The sequence below is a fragment of the Schistocerca piceifrons genome, chromosome 7 (assembly GCF_021461385.2).
Source record: "Schistocerca piceifrons isolate TAMUIC-IGC-003096 chromosome 7, iqSchPice1.1, whole genome shotgun sequence".
In the NCBI taxonomy this organism is placed as follows: domain Eukaryota; kingdom Metazoa; phylum Arthropoda; class Insecta; order Orthoptera; family Acrididae; genus Schistocerca; species Schistocerca piceifrons.
In genome coordinates, this window is record NC_060144.1 from 211,402,381 (window position 1) to 211,428,761 (window position 26,381).

General features: G+C 38.5%; 1 protein-coding gene across 1 annotated transcript; it reads left to right on the forward strand.

Moving 5' to 3' along the window:
* The first annotated feature begins 4,019 nt into the window (after positions 1–4,019).
* LOC124804855 (NADH dehydrogenase [ubiquinone] 1 alpha subcomplex subunit 9, mitochondrial) lies at positions 4,020–25,345 on the forward strand. Its single transcript, XM_047265210.1, has 7 exons — positions 4,020–4,143; positions 6,214–6,425; positions 9,900–10,193; positions 11,055–11,188; positions 16,255–16,416; positions 24,642–24,828; positions 24,917–25,345. Exons 1-7 carry the CDS (start codon positions 4,104–4,106, stop codon positions 25,094–25,096), a joined length of 1,209 nt encoding a protein of 402 aa, XP_047121166.1. The 5' UTR covers positions 4,020–4,103; the 3' UTR covers positions 25,097–25,345.
* Positions 25,346–26,381: the final 1,036 nt, after the last annotated feature.

Consider the following 26,381-nt stretch of genomic DNA (forward strand, 5'->3'; position numbering starts at 1 on the left):
TATGCTGTCTACTAGCACAAAATTAAAACTTTGTGGCTTGACGAAGTTTCTGGCGAAGGGAAAATTTACACTAGGAAGCCGCCCTACACAAGGATATTCACAAGACTCACGCAAAAACAAGAACTACAATTCATTTTCTAACCACTAGTCCACACAGTAAAATACACATGTGTAGTTCACTTCTTTGGAGAAGCATGTGAAAAAAAAGACTAGATTAATTTGCTATTTATCAGACAAGTGCTGCTACTGCAGCGCGTCTTCTCGGCTCGGCGGCTGCCACTACATTGATTTTTACGTGGTTTCACTAGCTAACCCCAGTTCATTTTATTTAATCATATGGCTATGGCCCCCCGTTGGGTAGGCTGTTTGCCGGGTGCCGATCTTTCAATCTGATGCCACTTTGGCGACCGGCAGTCGATAAGGATGATGATGATAACAGCACAACATCCAGTCCCTGGGCGGAGAAAATTCCGCGACCCAGCCGGGAATCGAACCTGGGCCCAGAGGACTGACAATCCATCACGCTGACCATTCAGCTACCGGGGCAGACAGCTATCCCCAGTACAAATAAGGCACTTGAACTATTTTGATAGGATGCGATGGTGGCTCATAACAGTGTTCCTTTTAGTAATTCTGGCTGCAATTTGATGTAAAAAATGGAAAAACTGATGCTTCGACTCTCCAAAATACAAAATGCAGATTCCTCTTTCTCACACTCCTTACGCAATGCGTAAAATTCCTCTTCTGTACCACATAATCACATTTTTTTCGGATCCATGCACTTGCTTTGTGTTGTTTTGCCCTTCTGTCTCCCTTGTCTAATATACATGCTATCCCTGCAAGCTGCAAACCATTTGAGTCCAATAAATGTCATTTTAGTACAAATGTGGACTACATCATCCACGTATTTAAGCCGCCGCGTTGGCTATGTGTACTTCGCGCGTAAAAACAGTTGAAAATCGTAGTGTGAAGATTTTAGACCATATATAACATAGCGACGCATGACCCTTTCTTTGGCGTGTTAAGACTCGAAACCAACAAGCGCTGTGTGAAGTGGAGGTGACAGTTACAGTTCTTCTCATTTATAGCTGAAATCAAGCATTGATTTCGGCAATTCAACGAGCCATCGTACTACTCTAACACATATAGTACTGCAATTAACGTGGTTTCTCCGAAATACCTGATAATAAAGCAATGGTTATTGTTTTTACATGTGGTCAAATTGAAAGTATTGACAGTTCTTTTTAATAAGAGACAGAATAATTGTTGTTTAGTGAATACTCTTTTTTGGCATTGTGAATTCTTGTAGTTCGCCACGTCCACAGGAATGGAAGACGAAATAATAATTCGGCGTACACCATTAGTTTTCTAATGATTTACAAGAATCTGTGTGAAATGTTATATGTTTCTGTAAGAAAGGAAATTCGTTTATGTGCATAATGTAAGATATTTACACTAAATAAGTTCATATATTTTCTGACTTTTTCTCAATCCAGTACAAATACCGAAACCATATCAAGATAGGAAGCGTAATATATTACAAAACGTTGATTATACTTGTGTAGTGAGCTAGATATTAGCAATGGGCCGTCTTAAAATCGTAGTCACTCATCAAATTTTGCATCCAAGGACCAACATCCATCCTAAATGTTGGATAAAAACATCTCGAAACACATATTAAGACCAATTAACACTGTCCGTCAACGGCACCGTCACGTCAATGTGTATTTGCACTTACTATGTTTACAGATGACTCATGGAAATACCCCTGCAAGTATTTTGAAATAGTTCCCTTTCACAACTGAAATTTTCATCTATTTCTGAAGAGTGTAGGGTCAAAACAAGAGTTCTCTCAGGATATCTTCACTGAAGAACTGTAATTTTGTTACTTGTAAATAGAACTGTCAGTACGTTTCACCAGGCCACATGCAAAAATGATAACTATCTCATTAATGTTAGGAATTTCGAAGAAATTAGATTAAATGCATTTCTACACGTGCAACAGCACTAAGGCAAATCATTTTCTTGTTAAAATCAATGCTTCATTTCAGCTATAAATGAGAAACACTGTGTCAGCTCAACCTCACACAGTGCTTAATAACAGAAACTCTGCTTCTTGCCCTGAGTCTTGTGAATTAGATGTTGGTTTCAGTCGAGGTCCACGAGAAAGACAGGCCACAGCATGTACATCATGAAGATAGGCCAGAGCCTGCTCGCTCGCTCGCTTAACTCAGCAGACAAAATACGTTTCAAAATCTGTTAACTGGGTATGTACGTACTAATGAGAATTGCATCTTCTACTGGAATCTACTGTTATAAAGTCTTACTGATTGTTACTTGCACAACAAAATTTAAAATCAGTTCTCGACATAAATGATATAATGGCTTGTTTGTAGCATTTTGTCTCTTCTGCATTACAGTCCTCATTTGATACAAGATTTTATTGTGCAGCAGTACAGCTGAGACAAATCATTACTAGCCCCATGCATTTTCTACCACTGCAGGACTAATAACAGTAAAATTCCATAACAGTGGATTCCAGTAGAATGAAATGATCGTATGGCATTGTTGGCCGGGAGGCCCCAAGCGGGGAAGTTCGGCCGCGTATTGCAAGTCCTTTTTAGTTGACGCCACTTCGGCGACTTGCGAGTCAATGAAGATGAAATGATGATGAAAGACACGCAACACCCAGTCATCATGAGGTAGAGAAAATCCCTGACCCCGCCGGGAATCGAACCCAGGACCCCGTGCGCGGGAAGCGAGAACGCTACCGCAAGACCACGAGCTGCGGACTCCAGTAAAATATGCACTTCTCGTTTGTACTTACAAACCCAATTCCGAGTTAAAAGGTGTAGAAACACAGTTTTTCTGCTGAGTTGAGCAAGCGAGCTCGGCCTACCTTCGGGACGCACGCGCCTGTCTTTCTCGTGGGCCTCGGTTTCAGTGTAAGGACGTCACGCCCAATATATGTTATTTGTGGTCTGTAGTGAAGATCGTAATTTTCGCGAAAAGAACAGTTGAGGACAGCATTGCGAGTTGTGATCACGTGTTATGAATCGAGTATCCGTGACGTGGCGAACAGTCACTCCATTTACATGGGGCTCCCAAAACCGGGTTTCGTAAACAGATTTCCCAATACTACTTCTGGGTGGTCATGTAAACAGTTCAAAATCGGTTCTGGAAATCCGTTTCTGACTGCCGATTCTCCAATCCCGCAATCGATTTTTTCCTCCATGCAAAGCCAACCGGTTTTGAAACATGCTTAGGTGTCAGATTTCGTTTTGTTTTTAAAAATTTTCGGTTAATTTGTAGGGAGTGGCTTTCTGTACAATGAAGGATCAGAAGAAATGTTGGACTGAAGCTGTTGGCACCTCATCTAGTTGAAGATACGAGTAAATAGCGAGTGTGCTGGCTAAGTCATAAACTATGTCAGCTATTTTCCAGGCGCCATATTTAATTCGGCTAGCAACCCCCCTTCAGATCTTAACAAGTAAACACGACAGCGGAAAACCATTTGCGAAATTCGGTTTTCGTCTTTCAGAAGATGTGTCATCTGTAAACGTAGTAAGTGCGAATACACATTGACGTGACGGTGCCGTTGACGGACAGTGTTAATTGGTCTTAATATGTGTTTCGAGATGTTTTTATCCAACATTTACAGTTTCTTGTTTGATTGCTTTCCAGATTACTTTCTTAGGCAGTTTAGTTGAAACAAAGTCAAATGCACCTATATTGCTCTCATACATGTGATTCTAGTATTTACCTGTTGGTTTTTTTTGTTAAAAAGCTCAGGTGATAAAACGGCAGGTACCTACAAATATTAAACATCACACAAAAACTAATCTTACCACAAAATTTTTAAAACAATGACTTAAAGGGAAGTTCTGTTCACATTGCATATTTGTCCTGTTTTTTTTCTAATTTCTATTAGATTTTTCTTTGAGTAACGGAATTTTTGCCGTAGCATGGCGAACGGACTAGTGTGAATTGACCATAATAGGTAGATACCTTGGTCGCCATGGTGAGCGAGTCGATAGCGATACGATTCTCACACGAGAAGGTTATCTTCCATACCGCGATGACCCACGGTATCTTTGACAGAAATGGCAGGGTTTGCCGTGCAGACGGTTCTGCTGAGCGCAAGTGAGTATGGGCGAAAATAAATCTGTGCTCATTGATTTGTTGACATAATAAATGACCTTTCGTAAACACGTACTTACGCTTGAGAAAGGTACAGGATTTTCACCTCTGACCATAAAAGTAGGCGATATGGAAAGATTTTGTTTATGGTTATTCCTTTTCCTTTCCAATGAACACGACAGAATGTAAAGTGCGACAGTAGTTGGAGAGTTACACGAGCTCCATTACACAGTTTACCCTTCCGACCAACATTTCTGATGGTACAAGAAATATATGATCAAGTTTATACATTCATTCCGGCCCACGGAAACACCGATTTTTAAATATGCTTTACTTTTAACACATGCGATGTACGTAACTGTGTTTCAGATCAGTCTTCCAAACAGCACGATGTAGAAATACGTATGTTACACACTGACAACGTAGAGAAGTTATAGGTGTGTGTACAGTGTCTACACATACTGTAAACTTGTTTCTTCCACTTGTTTTCAGACATACGAAATACTTTTTACAATTGAAAGACACATTTGCTAGAAAACAGATTTGGGGACGTGGGGGAACTAAACTGCTATTATTGATAGCCCTAATTCCAATTCTGAAATAAAATAAAATTGTAGCAGTTGTAGCTTAAAACTATGAGTCAATCGTATAGGCTGACAGAATGTGATACCCAAGGGTTTACCCAATCGTAATACATTCCTAGGCACCCAGACCGAGCGAGGTGGCGCAGTGGTTAGCACACTGGACTCGCATTCGGGAGGACGACGGTTCAATCCCGCGTCCGGCCATCCTGATTTAGGTTTTCCGTGATTTCCCTAAATCGCTCCAGGCAAATGCCGGGATGGTTCCTCTGAAAGGGCACGACCGACTTCCTTCCCCGTCCTTCCCTAATCCAATGAGACCGATGACCTCGCTGTCTGGTCTTCCCCAAAACAACCCAACTCCTAGGCACCCATCATCAAAATTACAAAATGAAGTACGTTTATCATACTATAATGTTTCTTTCTATCTAAATTCTAGTGTATATTTGAACTCTGAAGATGGATTGTTCTGTTTTGTTAAGAGGGCACATTTTCTCAAAATCTAGGTAAATAGGAATTATCATTGCTACATGCAAATTATTGCAGTGCGTTCTGAAAGCTTTGAGATGAGCCGGGGAGTATAGTTTATTTTTAACAGTATGTGTTTAGAAACTTCATGTCATAAAGTTTTATTGGTTTTCATATTTCCCAAGTCAAACAGCTGAGCTGGCAGGTGTAACAAACATTAACAGATGAGACACTTGGTGATATATTTCTTACTCAAGCCCTGTGGCAATTCTAATGCAAAAAGGTATTTTACAAAGCAAGGGAATTGGTACGATTAGCTTTTAAGCATTGAAAACGAAAAACTAGTAAGGTGCATAGAAAATGTAATCTAAATTGTTTTCTTTCTTATCTTAGTGACACTTCTGCTAACAAGATGTTAATGATAATACGCACAAATATTCCACTTTATTAAACATGCTATCTTGGTTAAGGATGTTACAAGAGAGACTGGATGCTATATGATTATTGTAAAGTTTTTTCGAGTTTATTTTAATCAAGCACATGTTCTGATTATAAGATTAACTGGGGAAAGTATATACCATGCGGAATTCCTATATTGGTATTGCCGTTTATTTTGTATGTCTGTATGGGATGCTGAAGTCATAGGCATTATTTCTGTGAAAAGTGATGAATGCTTTAAAACATTTCAAATTTATTTTGATCAGTTAAAAACCCTACAAAGGAAAGGCAGTGCAGTTCATAGATGCACATAAAAATGAAATAATCAACTGGTTTTTGAACTTCTGTCTTTTCTCTGGATGCAGTAAAAACACTTAAATTTTTGAAGCTGAAGGTTATTTAAACTTTGTGTGTGTTGCATACACATTCAATTTGTTTTATCTGCAGGTGAGCATTTACCTGTCTCAGCTGGTTTTAATGTGTTTTCATCCTGATATTTCTGCTATCAAATTGCATTGTTTGTCTTTGGTTTTATGATTGGCATTAAATATCCACTAATGGTATATAATTTTGTTTTGTTTTGTAGGGCATCAGTTTGGTGCAGCAACATCGGTAAACCTTGTTCATGTGGCTTCATACAGCAGTGATGTCCATACAATAAAGAATCCAAAATTATCCCAACTGAAAAGAGGAACTGGTGGGAGATCAAGCTTCAATGGAGTTGTAGCAACAGTGTTTGGAGCCAGTGGTTTTCTAGGCAGATATGTTTGTAATCGGTTGGGGAAAATAGGTACACAGGTATATATTTTCCTTCTGTAGCCTACAGTACCGTATTATTTCAGTATATTAGTTACTAATATCGCATTTGTTGATTATAATCTTTTTGTCGAACTCTCTTATTAGTGTAGTATAAATAACCAATAATATGGGAATAGCAAGTGATGAGAGTAGGATAATTGCCAGGCAGGACAGCTTTTACCACATCGAGGATTACAACACATTTGTTACAAGAAGGTAGGAGAGAATAATTTCAGAGCAACCAGTTAGAGGCATGGTAAATGCAACTTTTGTTTCTGTCAAAATTATAAGATTGTCCAGAGTCCATGCCATGCTCTCCACCATTATTTAGAATATGTTGACTGGCCTGAAGTTGTGATTATGTGGGGGACAGGAGAGTTCATTGCAATGGATTGCTGAGTATTGCTTTATTCAAATCCATTGCTTACCCCTGGGTTGTGTTATGGTAGAGAGAAGATATATTGGCATTTGACAGGAGAATATGGGCTTGGTACCAGGAACAAGACAGGAGATAGACTAATTGAGTTCTACAATAAATTTCAGCTAGTAATAGTGAATACTCCGTTCAAGAATCACACGAGGTGGAAGTATACTTGGCAAAGGTTGCGAGACAGAGGAAGATTTCAGTTAGATTATATCACAGTCAAGCAGAGATTCCGAAATCAGATACTGGACTGTAAGGTGTACGCTGGAGCAGATATAGACTCAGATCACAATTTAGTACAGATGAAAAGTAGGCTCAAGTTTTAAGAAGCTAGTCCGGAAAAATTAATGTGCAAAGAAGTGGAATATGGATGTACAAGTACTAAGAAATGAAGAGATGCACTTGAATTTTTCTGAAGCTATAGATATTTCAATAATGAGTAGCTCAGTAGGCAATTCAGCTGGAGAGAAATTGACATCTCTAAAAAGGGCAATCACAGAAGTTGGAAAGAAAAATGTTGGTACAAAGAAGGTAACTGCAACTGCGAAGAAACGATGGATTACAGAAGAAATACTTTGTTGATGGATGAAAGGAGGCGGTACAAAAATGTTTAAGGAAATTTAGGAATACAAGTCACTTAGGAATGAAATAAATCCGAAGTGCAGGGAAGTTAAGATGAAATGACTACATGAAAAATGTGAAGAAATTGAAAAAGAATTATTGTTGGAACGACTGACTCAGCATATAGAAAAGTCGAAACAATCTTCGACGAAATCTAAAGCAAGAGTGCTAAGATTAAGAGTGCAATGGAAATTCCCTGTTAAATCCAGAGGACAGAGTGGGTAGGTGACAAAAGTACATTGAAGACCTGTATGAGGGAATAGACTTGTCTGATGACACTATAGAAGAAGAACAGGAGTTGATATAGAAGAGATACGGGATCCAGTATTAGAATCAGAATTTAAAAGAGCTTTGGAAGATGTAAGATCAAGTAAAGCAGAAGGGATAGATAACAGTCCATCAGTTTTTCTAAAATCATTGGGGGGAAATGGCAACAAAACAACTATTCACATTAGTATTTAAAATGTGTGTATCTGACGATATTCCATATAACTTTTGGGAAAACATTATCCACACAGTTCCGAAGGTTGCAAGAGCTGACAAATGCAAGACTTACCACACAATGAGCTTGACGACTCATGCATCCAAGTTGCTGATAGGAATAATATTCTGAAGAATGGGAAAGAAAATTGAGGATTTGTTGATGAAGATCAGTCTGGCCTTAGGAAAAGTAAAGGCATCCGAGAGGCAAGTCTATCGTCACGATTGATAATAGATGCAAGACTAAAGAAAAATCGAGACACATTCATAGGATTTGTAGACATGGAAAAAGTGTTCAATAATGTCAAATGGTGCAAAATGTTCAAATTGCTGAGAAAAGTAAGGGTAAACTATAGGGGAAGTCGGGTAATATACAATATGTGCAGGTACCAAGAGGGAACAATAAGAGTTGGAGACTAAGAGTGAAGTGTTCAGATTAGAAAGGGTGTAAGACAGGGATGTAGTCTTTTGCCCCAACTGTTCAATCTATACAGTGAAGAAGCAGTGACAGAAATAAATAATTAAAAAAAAAAAAAAAAAAAAAAAAAAAGGTTCGAGGTGATCATATATCAAACATAAGATTTGCTGATGACATTGCCATCCTCAGTGAAAGTAGAGAACTATGGGATCTGATGAATGGAATGAACAGTCTAATCAGCACAGAATATGGATTGAGAGTAAATCAAATAAAGACTAAAGTAATGAGCATAACAGGAATGAGAACAGTGAGAAACTCAACCTCAGGATTGGTGATCACAAAGAAGATAAAGTTGAGGAATTCTGCTATCAATGAACAAAATAACCCATGGCAAAAAAACAAGGACAACATATAAAGCAGACTAGCACTGGCAGAAAGGCCATTCCTGGCCAAGAGAAGTCAGCTAATATCAGGCATAGACCTTAATTTGAGGAAGAAATTTCTGAGAATGTATGTTAGGAGCACAGTGTTGTATTTTGGTGAAACATGGACTGTGGGAAAACTGGAAAAGAAGAGAATTGAAGCATATGAGATGTGGTGCTGCAGAAGAATGTTGAAAAATAGGTGGACTGATAAGGCAAGGAATGAGGAAGTTCTCTGGAGAATTAGCAAGGAAAGGAGTATAAGGAAAACACTGACAAGAAGAAGGGAGAGAATGGCAATATGGCTGTCAAGACATAACAAAATAACTTCCATGGTACTGGAGGAACCTGTAGAGGGCAAAAACTGTAGAGCCAAACAGAGATTGGAATACACCCAGCAAATAATTGAGGATATATGTTACAAGTGCTACTGTGCGATGACGAGAGTGGCACAAGAGAGGAATTTGTGGCGGGCTTCATTGTACTAGTCAGAAAACTGGTGACCCAAAATTTGTCACTGTGAAATATTTGTAATTGTGTACATAAAATCAATTATTGGCACACTCTTCTGTTTTCCTGTCACAAGACCTTATTCTTATAGCACATGCAAGATGGAGCCATTAATGCAGTAACGACTAGATTTGGCGTTTTTTAGATTAAATTATTAATTGTTAAATTATGTATTCTCCAAAGAATAATTGTGATGATTGCATTTTTACTCACATCAGTGAGTGAAATGAAGAATTGAGGGATTAGTAATAGCTAAAACTGGACATAATAAAACATGAATTTTAGTGCTTCAATTCATCATGTAGATCTGTTTCCAACACAAAACACGTAACTTAGCAGTTGTATTGATTAATTGATGTAACTCCTAAATGCAATATCTGACAGGTTATTTGCATGGAGACATGCTGCTTGTTATTTCACTTTGTTTCCCTTCATGTGTAGGTTAGTATAGCTTTCATTTAGTTCATAGTAAGGAACAGCTTGCCTATTCTACAAACCAATATTTGGTTTTCTTTGCAGTATTTACTTATTTAAGCAATCCCATGTGAAGATAGTCCTTTGTGTCAGATTGTTTCTCATAATTCATGATTTTGTCACAGCTGATAATACCATATCGTGGGGACCACTATGATGTACTAAGGCTGAAACTTGTTGGAGATTTAGGCCAAGTGCTGTTTGTGCCTTATGATCTCAGAGATAAGGAATCTGTCTTCAAAGCTGTAAAATATTCCAATGTGGTCATTAATCTTGTTGGCCGTGACTGGGAGACAAAGAATTTCAAGTTTGATGACGTTAATGTGGAAGGTGCCAGAACTATTGCAAATGCTGCTCGTGAAGCTGGAGTAGAAAAATTGATCCACCTGTCTGCACTGAATGCAACGGAGAATCCAGAGGTACGTTAAATATTATTACATATGGTGGTCATATGATTTAGTTATGTTATCTTCCACAACAGACAATGACGATGATGATGATGATAGTGTTAAAGTTGACAGACATTACCATACTAACTGTGGTCTTCCACTAGGGAAATGTTGGTAATGGCAGCTAATAACTTTCTTTACAGGTGCAATCATGAATGTTCTTTTTTGACCATGCTAATTTTCATATTAACCATTTTATGGAAATGAAGATGTTTTTGTCATATCGTTTGTTTGGAATAAATGATGTGGACAGACATGTGTGCAAAAGTGCAGATATGGTATTCCTGTGTCTTCTGTTGCATGTTGCAGCGGGTAACTGCATGCTGCTTGATGGGACGTGAACACGATGAATTGTCATATTTTTTGTGTTGAGATTTGTTGGCTGCACCAGCTCAAAACCAAATTATCACATCCAAGCCTAAGCTCAGCCTCAGGCTTTGTTAGAGGTCAGTCTGTCAACACATCTTGTTTTCTTCCATTTACATTTATTGCCTTTGCCAACTCTCAACCAAACTGTCACATTCCAATCTAACTTTGGCCTCGGGATTCACTACAGTTCAGTCTGTCACCACATCTAGTTTTCTTCCTGCTCTCCGTATTGAATACAAATGCTGTCGTCCACTTCCCATAATGCATCATGCAGTTACCAACTGCAGCACGATACAGAAGACTCCATAATTGCACTTTAGCCGAAAAGCCACATACACAATTAAGTCCACTTTTACCTTATAAAGTGCATAAATAGATTACGGGGCTAGCAGAAACAGCATAACCATTCTGCTAATAAGTAGTCAACAATTAACACAATATATTAATCTCTCTTTGTTCTAGCCTATTGTTATCCCAAAAGGCTCAAAATTTTATCAGAGCAAATGGAGAGGTGAATGTGCTGTAAGAGAAGCATTTCCTGAAGCAATAATATTTCGTCCTTCAGTCATTTATGGTCAAGAAGACAGATTCCTCAGGTATTTGTTTTTCTTATTACCGGATTGAAATGACACTACAATAATCGTTCACACTTGGTGTCTTGAGCCATTTTCTGTCATGTTTGAATTTGTGGCAGTAATAAGGCATACTAATTTATAGCTAGACCATTACCTCTGTAATTTAGATGAAAGTGATTTTGAAGGTCATTTATGTTTGTAGTATAAATGTTGAAAACCATAGGATATTTGTCCACATACTTAAATTAACATAACACACTTATTTTTTTGTTTTTCTTAGTCATTTGTTGTGATGCGTTGTGTTATTCTCTCTAGATTGTGTTCATTGTCACATGATAGAGATATGCCATAAGATAATTGTGTGTGCTGTCACTGTATATCAAAATAAATGGCATTTTCTTTAACAGTTAGTGACTGAAAAAACTAACAAATCATTACAGTTCCTTATGTTGAAAGTATTCTGAAAAATATCTATACACAATTATAGGCTTAGCTTTTCTTCAGCTCCTGAAATGCAAAGATTGCCATAGGCTGGCAGATCTCACAGTAGTTAATTCCAGCAGAAACAGAAGCTGTAATTCAATAAAAAATTTCTGAGTATGGTGTGACTCAAGTTCAGGAAAATGCTGTTAAGAGACATGGCATTGCTTGAAGGTTGCCAGATCTTCTGTCTCTGTATTACCTGACACTGTTTTCAGTTGATGCCCCTACATGGCACCTGCTGAACAAACATGCCAGTGCTGCATTTCGGCCAAGTTGTGGTGGAGGTTGTGTCTGGTGGGGATAGGTCCAAGGGGGGAGAGGCAGGAAGAGGGACTGGGGGTGAGTGACTAGCAGCTTGGAGGGAGACAGTCTTTTGCCAGCTAGGAATGTGGGGAGGGAGAGGTGGCAGGTACATGAGCTAGGCATGCGATGCATGGTTGTTGGAGTTTGTGGGGAGTGACATACGCTGAAGGTAACAGGATGTGAATTGGGAGGTGGTGACAGGACGGAGGCAGGGAAAAGTTTTGGGTGGAGTGTGTAGGGACATTTGGTTACCAGAGATTGAGGCCACGACAATTAAAAGAGCGGAGGATATGTTGTAAGGATAACTCCTGTCTGCATAGGTCAGAGAAGCCAGAGATGGAGGGAATTATTGAGATGGCACAGTTCATGAAGCAGCCATTGAAACTCGGCATGTCATGTTGAGCTGCATTTTGTGCCACTAGGTGTCCAACTTTGGTTTTGGCAACAGTTTGGGGGTGTCCATTCTTCCTGGTGGACAGTTAGTTGGTAGTCATACTGCCATAAGAACATGTGCAGTGTTTGCAGCAGATTTGGTTCATTACATGGCTGTGTTCACAGGTGGCCCAGCCTCTGATGGGGTAGAATAAACCTGTGACAGGACTGGAGTAGGAAGTGCCAATTGGGTGAATTGTGACAAGGGAATGCGAGTGGCATAGGGATAGACTAGTACATTGTGAAATGGGTGGCAGATGTCAAAATGCAGGTACTTTTTGTGGTTAGTGGGTTTAATGTGTGCAGAGCTGTGGATGAAGTTAGCTGAGAAGTGGATGTCAATATCCAGAAAGTTGCCACTTTGGACCAGGTGAAGTGGATGAGAGATAAAGTGTTGAGGTTGAGAAGGGATGAAGATAGGGTGTCGTGGCGCTGAGTCCAGATCATGAAGATGTTGTCAATAAACCTGAACCAGACTATTGGTTGGGTGTTTTGGGAAGCTAGGAAAGTTTCCTCTACATTATCTGCAAAGAGGTTGGCATAGGAGAGTGCCACATGGATGCCCAAGGCTGTGCTGCAGATTTGTGTGTATACTTTCCCTTCAAAGGAAAAGTAGCTGTGAGTCAGGAGGCATTTAAAGAATGAGGTGGTGTATTTGGAGTCTGAAGAACATTGGGAGAGGTAATGTTCAGTTGCAGCAAAGCAGGTTCATTGATGATATCTTCACAATCTGGATTCAGGGCCATGACACCCTGTCCCCATTCCATCACAACCTCCACACTTTCCCTCCCATCAACTTCACTTGCTGCTCCTCAACCCACAGATGTTAACCACCTGTTCACTGATGGCTCCATCCCCACTTCTGTCAACATTGAACCCACTAACCAAACAGTACCTTCATTTTGAAAGCTGCCATCCATTCCACACCAAAAAATCCTCCCATGCAGCAACATACTGGTCCTTCCCATGCCATCCTAGCTCTTTGCCACAGGGATCGTGTCCCCATCAGAGGTCAAGCCACCAGGCATGTCATATACAAACTCTGCTGCAAAGACTGCCCATCAGGATGAACGGCCACAGCCAAACTATTGCCACAATGAAGTTGACCACATCCCACAGATGACAACAACAGGCTCAATTTCAGTGGCTGCTTCACAACTCAGGCCATCCGGATCCTTCCCTTCACCACCTGCTTGTCTGAACTACGCAGATGGGAGTTACTCTCACAACACACCCTTCACACCCAGGACTGGCCTAAATCTTCAGTAACCCATAGCCCCCACACCCCACCCAACAATTTCCCCTTCCTCCATTCTCTTCATACAATGGTTTCCCTTCCTCTGTCCTGTCACCCCCTCCCAATTCACGTTCCGTCACCTTCAGTATGTTCCCATCTCCACCAATTCTGACAACTGTACATCATATGCCCAGCCCATGTACCTGCCACCCCTCCCTCCCTGCACTCCCAGCTCCAAACTGGCTCCCTGCTTCCGAGTCGCTGGCCACTCGCCCCATATCCCTCTTGCTGCCTGTCTCACCTCTGTCTCCCTCTACCTACTCCATCCAACACACCCCCATCACAACCTAGCCCAGCCTCAATCCCTCCCCCATCCTCCCACCCCCTACCTCCCCCTTCTGACATAACCCCCGCCACAACCTAGTCTACCTGCTGAAATGCAGTAATGCAGCAATGGCACTGTTCATCCAGCTGGTACCATTTAGGTGTGTGTGTGTGTGTGTGTGTGTGTGTGTGTGTGTGTGTGTGTGTGTGTGTGTGTGTGTGTGTGTGTGTGTGTGTGTGTCTGTGTGTGTGTGTGTGTGTTTAAATTCCACCATTTATTAAAACAGTTTAATTCATCATCACGGTGAAATGGTATGGAGGTCATGCAGCTGATTAAATCTGGTAATAGAACGAGGAAGGGCAACTGACAGCTCAGAGTGTATATGTATCTCCAAACAACCATTATTATATCATTTATTTATGGCTTAACAGGATTTGAGAGTTCATCCCTCATTCTCTCAAAACTAGTTACATCCAAAATAAATGGTATAATCGTGGCTCTCTGGAGATAATTTATATCAAGTTTCCAATGTTGAATGTATCTGTGAAGTTGCTTCTTTTTTTTTCCTTTCTGTGTAAAGTAGTGCTTAAGAATCCATAGTTTATGTAAATCGTCCTTTTAATTCCAGTGATACTGTTATGTAATGAAGGTATGTTTATCAATAATTTGATTTTCTGCATCTGGAATAGTCATTTGTATTGACTACAAAATGAGAGTGCAGATAATATTTTACATCAAGCTTTTTCAGTTCTGCTTCTTAGTTTGTGGTAAATTACTTTATGTTTGGTCCCAATATTTTGGATGGTTGTTCGAATGTTGTCATTTCTTTCTCAACACAATTGACTATGTACCTTCAGCTTTATTACTGGATCACTTTTTCCCAAACGGACCATATTTTAAGTGTTTCAGTGATATTATTTTTTGTGCAGCATGAAAGCTCTAGATCTTTATTAACATCTTCTGATTTGTTAGCAGAAAAATACGTATGTCAATCTAATATTTCTATCACATTTAGTCACTTGACCAACAACGTTAAGAAAATGTAATTATTTACAAAAATTATTGGGTAGTTTTTAAAAAAAAGAAAAAATGCCATTCAAGGCAAGCAAATTATAAAATTAGAGTGAGGTAATGTGCTGATTTTATATTTTGTAAACTTGTAATGAAAAGGAAACCAGTACATAGAAATCATTTAATTACATCGTGGTACATGGAAAAATACTTTCATACAGAGGATGTTGTGCACTGTCTAGCACACTCCAATATGATATCTGTTAAAATTTCTGTCAAAAAGTATCTTTATGTATTTTGCTGTTGTGTTTACCTGAGTGACTTGACAGTATGTATGAATAACATGTGGAAATCAGTTCAAAAATCTCTGCCATGATGTATTTTATGTAGTACTGGTGTGGTTGATCATCTTTTACTCCTGAAACTGATTCATCAAATGCTGGAACAAGTGGCTAGGGTTTAGACACATCTGCATTGTGCCAAGGAGGGTTACTTAATCATTGTGGCCGAATTAATTGTGGATGCTTGACTTTTGAGTTGTCATGAGATGCAAAAACTACTGACCTGTGCCTGTAAGTGGGACAAAGGTCTCACCACCCTCATCACTACTTGACGTTTCATCAAGTTGTGTAGATTTCCATTCAAGTTGAATGGCTTCTCCAGCTCATGATACATCTCATCTCCGTACACTAATGAAAAATTTTTACGTTTTTGTCACCAATCAAGTTGTTATTCTTTTGTTAATACTATTATTGTTGTGTGTTGTTATTATTGTGTCTACTTCACTTACCACTGCTCAACAGTAGCAAAATGTACCAGTACTGATAACAAATTACTGCTGAATATTTACAAATGAACAAACAGTTTTATGAAATACAAATCCACTGTCAAATGTGACACACGTTAAGCACTTGTAACAAAATATTGGAAAGTGCTGTCTTAGTGCTTAGGGCTAATATTCCATCAGCAGTCTGTTGACAATAAAGTAGCATCAGTTCAATGTAGTTAAGACATGAATAAAAACACACACTTACACGTTTTCAACATTTTTTTGCTTTTCTCCCACTGCAGATGTTATGTTAACTATAGCTGATCTCAATAACTGACCACTCAGAGTGCTGAAACTTGCGTTGATAGGTCATGGTATCTCATGGAAGGTGAGCAAACTATTGGCATGTGTATCTTGGGCATTACATGGTGTCTGTACAGACATAAGCTAAGAGTTCTGCATGTCGCATATGACGTGGGGTTGAAGAGGTTAAGTGTACTCATAAGTTGTTGGATTTCCTGTTGTAGGTATTATGCTCATGTTTGGAGAAGACAGTTCCAAGCTTTACCATTGTGGAAGAAGGGTGAGCACACGATAAAGCAACCAGTATTCGTCAGTGATGTTGCAGCTGGAATTATCAATGCTGTGAAAGACCCAGATGCTGCAGGGAAAGTATTCCAGGCTGTTGGGTAAGTATATTAATTGCAAGTTCAGTAAGAGCTTATTCTAAACGTTATGAGCCCATTGACAAAATTCAGCTGTCAGCACAAGGTGCGAAGTTCTGGTGTAGGTGGCCTTGTGACAGTTCAATGTTAATGCTCTGTTTAGAATTGTAGTAATCCAGGTGCATGAAGAATTTGTTCCCAAATGTATTAATTCAGTTCATTCTATTTGTGGAAAACTAGAATTTTAGTGTTTTATTAAATATGTACTTTGTGATGAAATTTCTGTAGTAGTAAATTGCTTACATTGCATTTTGCAGACCAGGATGATTTCATCTCAAATCATACAGGCCATGTCAACTCGTGGCCATGAATTTCTCTGGAAAAAATATATATTAGACCTCTATATCATTAGTGTTAAGAAATAAAATATTTTCATTTTATCCTAATTAACTAATAAACCAAAAGTACTGGAAACTTGGCCGATGGTTTGAGTTAAAGCTCCTTCTAGACGTGTTAAAATTTAGTTGATACCTACACACGTATGGGTTTCCTTTAGCTTACAAATTTAAGACAAAACTATGAAATTTAAGTTAATTTTTCTACTTAATAAAATTTTTTTCTAAGTTTGGAAAGTCGTAGAACATTATCTTTTCTATCATATTACTTGATGCTACTGATGTAATTATAAACAGTATCTTCTCTGCTCCAGCTGTGTGTATTATGTAAATATGTATTACAAAAAATGTAAAAAATTGCATTTTTATGAGTTTTTACGAATTATTTACTTGAAAACACCCCTCCAAAAATTTTTGAGAACTACACAAAATATTATTTGGCTAATATGTTATTAATCAGTGCAAACGCAGTGGGCAATATTTTTCTGTGCAAAGTCTTAAAAGTTTTTCAACATTCTGCATATTTCGCATCACTGAATTTCTAGTGTAAAATGTGCATGTTGGCAACACTGTTTCCAGCAATCTTCTGTTTATTACAAACAAGTGAGAACTTATACGTAAACCATTCTGCAGTGAGTTTTGTGTTTGGTTTGTTACACACAGTGTCAGTGAGGAAATACAGCAGTGAAAGAATGAAGTGTGTGGACTATAAAAAAAGACACAAGAAGGTGGTGTTCAAGAAAAGTGAAAAACACTTAAGTCGTTGGAAATCCATCAGATGTATTGCAGAAATATCTTTGTCCTCAAGTAACGTTATTAGCATCACACCATTGTACAGGAGTTGCTACACTCATTACAAGAAGATATTTAGTGACAACCCACCTGAATGATCACCAACACCTGAATGTGAAACTGAAGAAGACGGTGCAGATGTTTATATTCCTGGGTGTGAAGTTGTTAATGCATTGAATGTAAGCATTTCTGCTGCAACCCCTATTATATATCCCCCCATAAATCTCCAGGAAAAGTAAGAATCACAAGAAGAAAACAGTATGTAAAAAGAAAAGTCGAAGAAATTGAAACAAGGTTTACACAAGCAACATCTTCAAAACTTTGTTAAGTGTATAATGTAGATGCACTTGGTGATATGTGCACAAAATGTAATGTGTGGTTTCAAAACCTAAATACTGCTGTCTCAGCAGCTACCTATACTAAGAAGGCACAGTTACTGACACTGATACCAGGTAGTTACTCTAAGCAGCAGATACAGAAATACATATCCATTTCCTCACGTTATTCAAAAGCTTGTGAAATAAAGAATGTGAAAGGTATTTGGGTATGCCCAGATTCTCATTGTGGGCATCCATTGCAAGGTGATACACTTACTATTGCTCTGGAATATCACCTAAGTGATGACAAAGATTGCAACAGGCAAAGTCCTAACCAGGCTGATGTTATCTCTGTTGGTGAAAATGGTGAAAAAGTTAAAAAGGTAAAAAGATATGTGACAAGACCAATAAGAGAAGCATATCTCCTAATGAAAAAGTAGAAACCGAATTTAAAAATTGGTCTAAAAAAATTCTTCTCCTTACGACCAAAATAGGTAAAATGTCAGTCATTGAAGGCAGTATGCTTATGTATTTGCTGCACTAATTTAAAACTAGTTTGTTTCGCTATAAGCAGTGGCATAGGAGAGTAGTACACCGAGATGGACCTGATGCTTTTGTGTATATGTCAAGAACCACAAGACAAATGCTGGTTGCAGGAGTGTGCAATGTGTCCTGGTGCTGAAGTGATGACTGTTGAAGCAAGTAACCTATGCATTGCAACAGGGAGGATAGTTGGTGAACTGATGACCTTAGCAGTTAAGTCCCATAAGATTTCATACGCATTTTTGATAGTTGGTGAAGAAGACAGTGGAGCCAGAGAAGTTTGTTACAGAGGTTAGGCATTGGGTCATGAAAGGAATAGCTCACCATCATATCTGGAGGAGTCAGAGATAGGCCATACAAGAAGTGAAATCAGCCACATTCCAGAATACTGACACATTAATTGTTCATTTTGACTTTGCTGAGAACTGGTCTGTTTCTTTGCAGAACGAAATTCAAAGTTACCACTGGCATACATACAGGTATCAATATCCACGTGTTGCTCATTTCCTTGGAACATCACACTGTTTTGCTATTGTCAGTGATGATCTCATTCATGAAGTGTATGTGACTGATGGTGCAACATCTCATTTTAAAACCTGCTTTCAGCTCTATGAGCTTTGTCAACAATGTAGTACAGGAATTAAGACAAAAAATGGATATTTTCAGCAACATGTCAGGGAAAAAGTGCATGTGATGGGGTAGGAGGTATCTGTAAACATCTTGCAACAAGATTTAATCTTCAGCATGAAGCTGTTGATACTATAAGAGATGCCACTGAATTTATACACACCATATCAACATTAGTAACAAACAAATGATATGGTTATAATAGAGGGAAACATTCCACGTAGGAAAAATATACCTAAAAACAAAGATGATGTGACTTACCAAATGAAAGTGCTGGCAGGTCGACAGACACACAAACACACATACAAAATTCAAGCTTTCGCAACAAACTGTTACCTCATCAGGAAAGAGGGAAGGAGAGGGAAAGACGAAAGGATGTGGGTTTTAAGGGAGAGGGTAAGGAGTCATTCCAATCCCGGGAGCGGAAAGACTTACCTTAGGGGGAAAAAAAGGACGGGTATACACTCGCACACAAACACATATCCATCCACACATATACAGACACAAGCAGACATATTTAAAGACCAAAAACAAGAAACTCTTAATTCTAAATGAAAGTACATAAAGGGAATTATGTTTAAAAAAGAGAGAAGAGTGGTCTGCTATGAAGTCTGTGGTAGGAATTCAATCAAATCAGTACTGGGATGCATCCTGAAGTGGTACATACATTGCAAGAACAGTTCTCCACAAAATGCAGTCTGTTACTGTGTGTGAAATGCAGAGACCACATTATACATTAGAAGACTTTGTAATGAGACACTTCATTTTTTGTATGAGAATCAGTGGTGGGTGGGACAGATAATAAGTGTCTCTCATGAGCTGCACAATACAACTGCCACCTTTATGACACCTCATGGTCATGCTGATGCTTTCAAATGGCCATTATCAAAAGATTAGTATGCAGTTCCCATTTCCCAAGTATTGCTCTTTTCCCTTTCCCAAGTACTGCTCTTTTCCCTTTCCCAAGTACTGCTCTTTTTGGATCATCCTTGTCCATGTGTAAATTCAGCTCGGCTATACAAGTTCAATGAGAAACAGGTGAAAAAACAGAATGAACTTTTTTCCACAGTGCAGTGTTGACTGTTACAGTGTAGGCAATTTTAATTCATAGAAAGTCATGAAGAAGTAAAATCATGACAGAAGACAATAATAATTTGTGAATAATTTCATGAAAAGAAAAATGAGTATAAATATTCTATATATCTCATTGTGTAATAGAATGCTTTCAAACAAGATTATGAATTATTTTCCCACTCACTTACAACATTGTAAAGTAATTATTTTGATTCAGAAATACCAGTTGTGCGTGACATTTACTTAAAATCAGTGCTCAGTTTAAATATTTAAGTGTCCATGACTTTTTTGACCTTGAGAGTAGAGCTGGGTCTACTTAAAAAATCTCTCAAATTTTGTACAGACAAGTATTGCTCGTTCGGATTGTACATTACCTTAGAACAATGATCAACTAACATCGAATTAAATTTTTAGAATATTTAGGATTGGGGGGTGGGGGGGGGGGGGGGGTTTGGAGAAAGTGATTTCTAAATAACCAAAAAAATTCAGATTCTTTCATCTTTATGTACAAATATTTTGATAGTTTAAGAATTTCATGCATTAATGTCATAGCTGACAGTTAGCAGTCATTCCACTTCACCATTTCTCAAGACAGTTGACACCCTGTGACTACTCATATTTTCGAAACATAATTTTGAAATTTGCAAAAAGCTACACATTTTTATAGTTTACTAAAAAGGAAAAAAAAGAACCTCGGAAGTGTGTGTGTATTAATCATGTCTCATAATATTTGGAACAAAATATTTAGTCAAAATTCAGATCTGTCACTTTTGGTTTCTTTATTACAATTTTTCTATTTTCCCTTTTGTTATGACATTTTCACAAATGCTCTCATGTGTAGCATTTTAACAAATCACAGAAAATCAAAATATTGTAGTTTTGGAGAGTTATCCTGTGGAACTTCAACATACCTTTTTTTCAGCAAACATTCACTCTTGGTCTGTATGATTTGAGATGGAATCACGCACGAGTTAAAATAACGTCTTGTAATTTACTAACACTGGTACAATCTAAAAGTCACACAAATCAATAAGAATACGACATGATATTAATATAATAGAGGGAAACATTCCACGTGGGAAAAATTTATCAAAAAACAAAGATGATGTGACTTACCAAACGAAAGCGCTGGCAGGTCGAAAGACACACAAACAAACACAAACATACACACAAAATTCAAGCTTTCGCAACAAACTGTTGCCTCATCAGGAAAGAGGGAAGGAGAGGTAAAGACGAAAGGATGTGGGTTTTAAGGGAGAGGGTAAGGAGTCATTCCAATCCCGGGAGTGTAAAGACTTACCTTAGGGGGAAAAAAGGACGGGTATACACTCGCGCACACACACACATATCCATCCACACATATACAGACACAAGCAGACATATTTAAAGACCAAATATGTCTGCTTGCGTCTGTATATGTGTGGATGGATATGTGTGTGTGTGTGTGTGTGTGTGTGCGCGAGTGTATACCCGTCCTTTTTTCCCCCTAAGGTAAGTCTTTCCGCTCCCGGGATTGGAATGACTCCTTACCCTCTCCCTTAAAACCCACATCCTTTCGTCTTTCCCTCTCCTTCCCTCTTTCCTGATGAGGCAACAGTTTGTTGCGAAAGCTTGAATTTTGTGTGTATGTTTGTGTTTGTTTGTGTGTCTTTCGACCTGCCAGCGCTTTCATTTGGTAAGTCACATCATCTTTGTTTTTTGAAAAATACGACATGAGAAACATTACAATGTGGTAAATATTTGTTTAATGTAACATTAGCTAAGAACTGTATATGAAATGCACTATTGCTAGTACAAGATTGGTCTGTTTGAGCTTTGATGAATGATGAACAGAATAAGTACACAGTGCACATAATTAAAACACTGCCCAGAATGATGTCAAATTTGAACATCATATTATTGACACAAGGGGAAATGCCATGGAACACAACAGCTTAAACGAAAATTTGACAAACATGTGGAACTATAAGTGTCAGAATATGCGTATCACAGATGCACAGCACACAGCTGTTCCTCAGTTTGCGTCCAAGACGTCCAACATGACTGTCTCCATGAAGGTTTGCGTGCTGCTGGTAAAGTTATTTTACAAGAAGAATGAATGTGTGTTAGTAGCCCTGCAGAAGTTTCGGACACTCAGTGGTATGAAAAAAGGCAGTGATCCAAGATGTGATAAGGCTCTGGAGAAACTGATTACAGTATTCGAAAAGACAGGTTGTTATGAAATGCAGTGTGGTGGAGGAAGGAAAGCAGTTGATCTATCATCTGTCGAAGATGTTTACACAGTATTGCAGGATGGGTCAAGTGGTGGTGTGTAAACATGCTGTGCACAGGGAATTGCCAGAACATTGGACATACCTGCTAGCACAGTGTGTAAAATTGTACAAAACATCCTGCAGTGTTATCCAAACAAAATCACGCATGTTCAGGAGTTGCTTACAGCAGACCTGCCAGCAAGACACACATTCGGTCTGGACTTCACGTGGAAATGGATAATGAATAGCTGTGAATTATTTTGTGGACAGATGAAGCCCATTTCCAACAAGTACCACTTCATTCTACAAAGAAGACTGTATGGTGCCAGTTGATGGCATCGTTTATCATAGGGCCGTATTTTTTCGTGGAGACGAGTCCTGTGGGTCCTTTTACCTGTACTGTCACTGGTAAATTCTATGAGAGTTCTTTGCACAGCAATGTCATTCCAACACTTAAACAGCAAGGATGTGTGTGGGTAGGATCGTTTTTATGCAAGATGACACTGCTCTGGACATTGCACAGCCAGTGAAGCAGCTGCTGCAGAAGCATTTCGAAAATGCTAGAATTATTAGTTGTCATTTCCTTACAGCCCGGTCATTCAAAACACCTGATTTTAATCCATATGACTTCTGGCTGTGGTGTTATCTGAAAGATCAGTGGTTCTCTTTATACAGTAGTTTGAAACTGGAACTTCAATTATGAACACCCTGTGTCATGCTGTTATATTCGAGATGACACAAAACTGTGGATATTAGTATGAAAATTACTAAATGTTACACTTATATTTCCTCAAACATTTAAGTAAAGTATCAGTTGAAATACATAGTAGTGACTGTAATAATTTTGAATATTGGCAAAAATATTCTGAAGCTGTAACCTTCTAGTGAAGTGGTTCCATATCACATGTAAGAAAAGTATGGTGTAGGAAGATCTGAGAGCTGTGTATCAGGGGAAGAAAGCAACCCTACGTGGATTGGAGAGTGTCTAACTCTGCTTCTAGCCTCATTAAAAACATTAGAGCATCAAATGGTGCATCCCTGCAATGTAGCAGCTGAAGTCCACTTGTATCAGTGTCACTGTTGCTGTTTGCTTTCCAGTTACCCTCTAAATGATCCCTATCATATGTGATGGTTGTGACTTTCACTGTTGTTAATACTGTTACCCCTTAAATTAATGTGAATTGTTTTGTGTCTCATTAGGATGATATACATCATGGTACTAAATGTGACTTATCTAAAGCCTACTTGCCTTCACATACCGTACAAAACATTTCTTATACTATTTTAAGTGCATTATCCATTGCAGTTGTTATTTTCTTTATGGATAAGTGCAGGGTGTGTCACAATTAATGGCATAAACACATACAGGTGAAGATACACAATGCTAAATGCAAAAAAGTCTCAGTATTTTTGAGTAATTCTGAATTACTGATAAATACTGAAATTGTCCCTTTGAATGTCTTCTTTTTCCTTCAGTAATATCTTCCCATTTATTATTTTACAGTCTAATTTCTAAATGGTGATAGTCATTCATAAAGTAGCTGCCTGAAATTTTATGTTCTCCTTTAAAAATGGGAGCAATGTTTTCACAAAGAGCATTCACCATTAATTCTAGATTAATCATGTATTCTTGATGGAAAGACGCATTTATTCAAATCACCCTTTCAGTTTTTATCTGTTTCCTTAAACATTTTTTATTTGCTGTGATAAATGAGCCAACTGCCATATTGACCTGCAGCTCTCGTGTACAACACAATTGAAGCTACCCGAAGAACATTTGTAGTTAGTGTCAGCAGCATTCAACTGAATGGTTTTTAAATTAGTAAGTGGTTAAGACCAGTCTTGTTTTTCATGAATCTGTAAACTTTTTACAAATTTTCACAGCTCTGCCAGTGCATAATTTACTTACACCTAGTTTCATCAGTGAATAAAGTGTTCACAGTTCTGTTAGTATTTCCTGAATGGAGTCTAACTATGAGAATAAAGAGATTGTCCCTGTAGATATGAAACTGCTCCTTCTCTCACAGTCAAAACCAGCATATATTTACTGTGAATGCTACTATAGCATGTGCAAGGTAATAGAAATATTATGTTGAAGTGTTCTGAAAAATGGAAGAAATCAACTGCATGTTGTTGGTTCTTTTACATTTGTGTGTTTTTATTGCTTAGTTATTAAGTCAAGTAGCAATACGCTGATGCCAGGGATAAAAGTACGTATTCTGAGATAGATTTTTCTTGTCTCTTTACAGTCCGAAACGCTATTTGCTGTCGGAGCTGGTGGACTGGTTTCATCGTGTAATGCGACGCGATGAAGAGTGGGGCTACTGGCGATATGATATGCGATATGATCCTCTGTTTTCACTGAGAGTAACTTTAACAGAAATGTTGTGTCCTAGTTGGCCTGTGGGGTATCTGCATTGGGAGGGTATTGAAAAGGTGAGTTGTGATTCCATGTTTGTACATGGCCTTTGCTGATCATTCATGTTGAGATTTTCTTCTGAACTGTTTTTCTTTTCTCCCCTAGGAGCATACAACAGATATTTTGGAGAGTGGGGTTCCCACTTTAGAGGATTTGGGTGTTACACTGACACACATGGAAGATCAAGTTCCATGGGAGTTAAGACCTTTCAGAGCTGGAGCTTACTACCATGAAGAATTGGGTGAATTTGCCCCTCCTGCTCCTCCAAATTCTATACCTGTGTAGTGCTCTGCCAGAACAACTTTAAACAGCATTTAGACTGTACCTAGTTCTAATTTTGTAAATTATTTTTGGTCCTTCTGATTGGAGCCATGGTATTTAACACATTGTGAGCATTTGATTTTTCACTTTGAATTTTCCTGAAAAATCTACAGAAGTTTCTTCCAAAATGTAGTTTTGATTTCACAATATAATCATCTTATGTTAATGTTGTGAATTGAAATGATAAATACAAAATTATGTATATAGTAGTAACACATGTCTTGATCCCAAAGAGATTGAGCTTTGTTAAGTAGTGACAAGAATTGCATTAGCTTGCTGGGCATGCCATATTTCACTCGGCATTTTGAACAATGAACAAGGACAAGAGAAAAAACACTATAAAAATAAATTTTCTGTTGCTTTGTCATTCAGAATGTACAGGATCATCACACATTTGCAGATTAAGCTTTATTTACAAAGGTCAGCACTTTTATTTCAGCAATAGCTGAATATAGCATTCATGTTACATTCACAGTTTAAGCTTTGGTATTTGTCATGCACAGATTTAAATTGGCGATTTCAGATTGCGGAGCAAAGGAAACAGTTGATCCTAGCACTAGTACAAAGACAGTGAGTGGAGTTGCAGGTGAGTAATAAACTAAGTCATGTTGACAGCTGTAGAAATATTTTACTGTCCTGTGCTTTTTATGAACATCTACCATGCTTTAACAGCTGTTCACCTGAATCCAGAAGTAATCTGAATTGAACTGGAGTTACAAATGGACATATACTCAACAACAGCATACAATGTGTGACAAATTCTTATGTAAATAAACTTGCACAGAACACTTGATACATGGCTCAACAATATCACTAAGGCTGCTGCCACCCCACATCTCTGTTGATTTTCAGTGTTGCCTCAACAGCCAGACTGTGGTTATACGTGTAAGAGTCGCATTTGTTACCCCTGCTTCCCCCCCCCCCCTTCCCTCCCCCCCCCCTTCCCTCCCCCCCCCCCCTTCCCCCAACCCCTCTGATAAAGGCCCTGTGGGCCGAATGTTTACTTTCTGACAAGTCTTTTTGTTTTGCCAATATTTGATTCAGCATCTCTGTTATATGTTGAGCAGCAAATATCTTTCTCATAATATTCTGACATTGTTTGTAGGCTTTCATAGCTGGACAGATTTTATCATTGCTATCAAAACTAAAAGTGTAGACAGATAACCTGTGGACAAGTCAGTGTCTATTGTCTCAGTGAAGTGGGGACTTATTCAATGGGTCCGTAAGGAGGTGCAAAGGCATTTGGAGC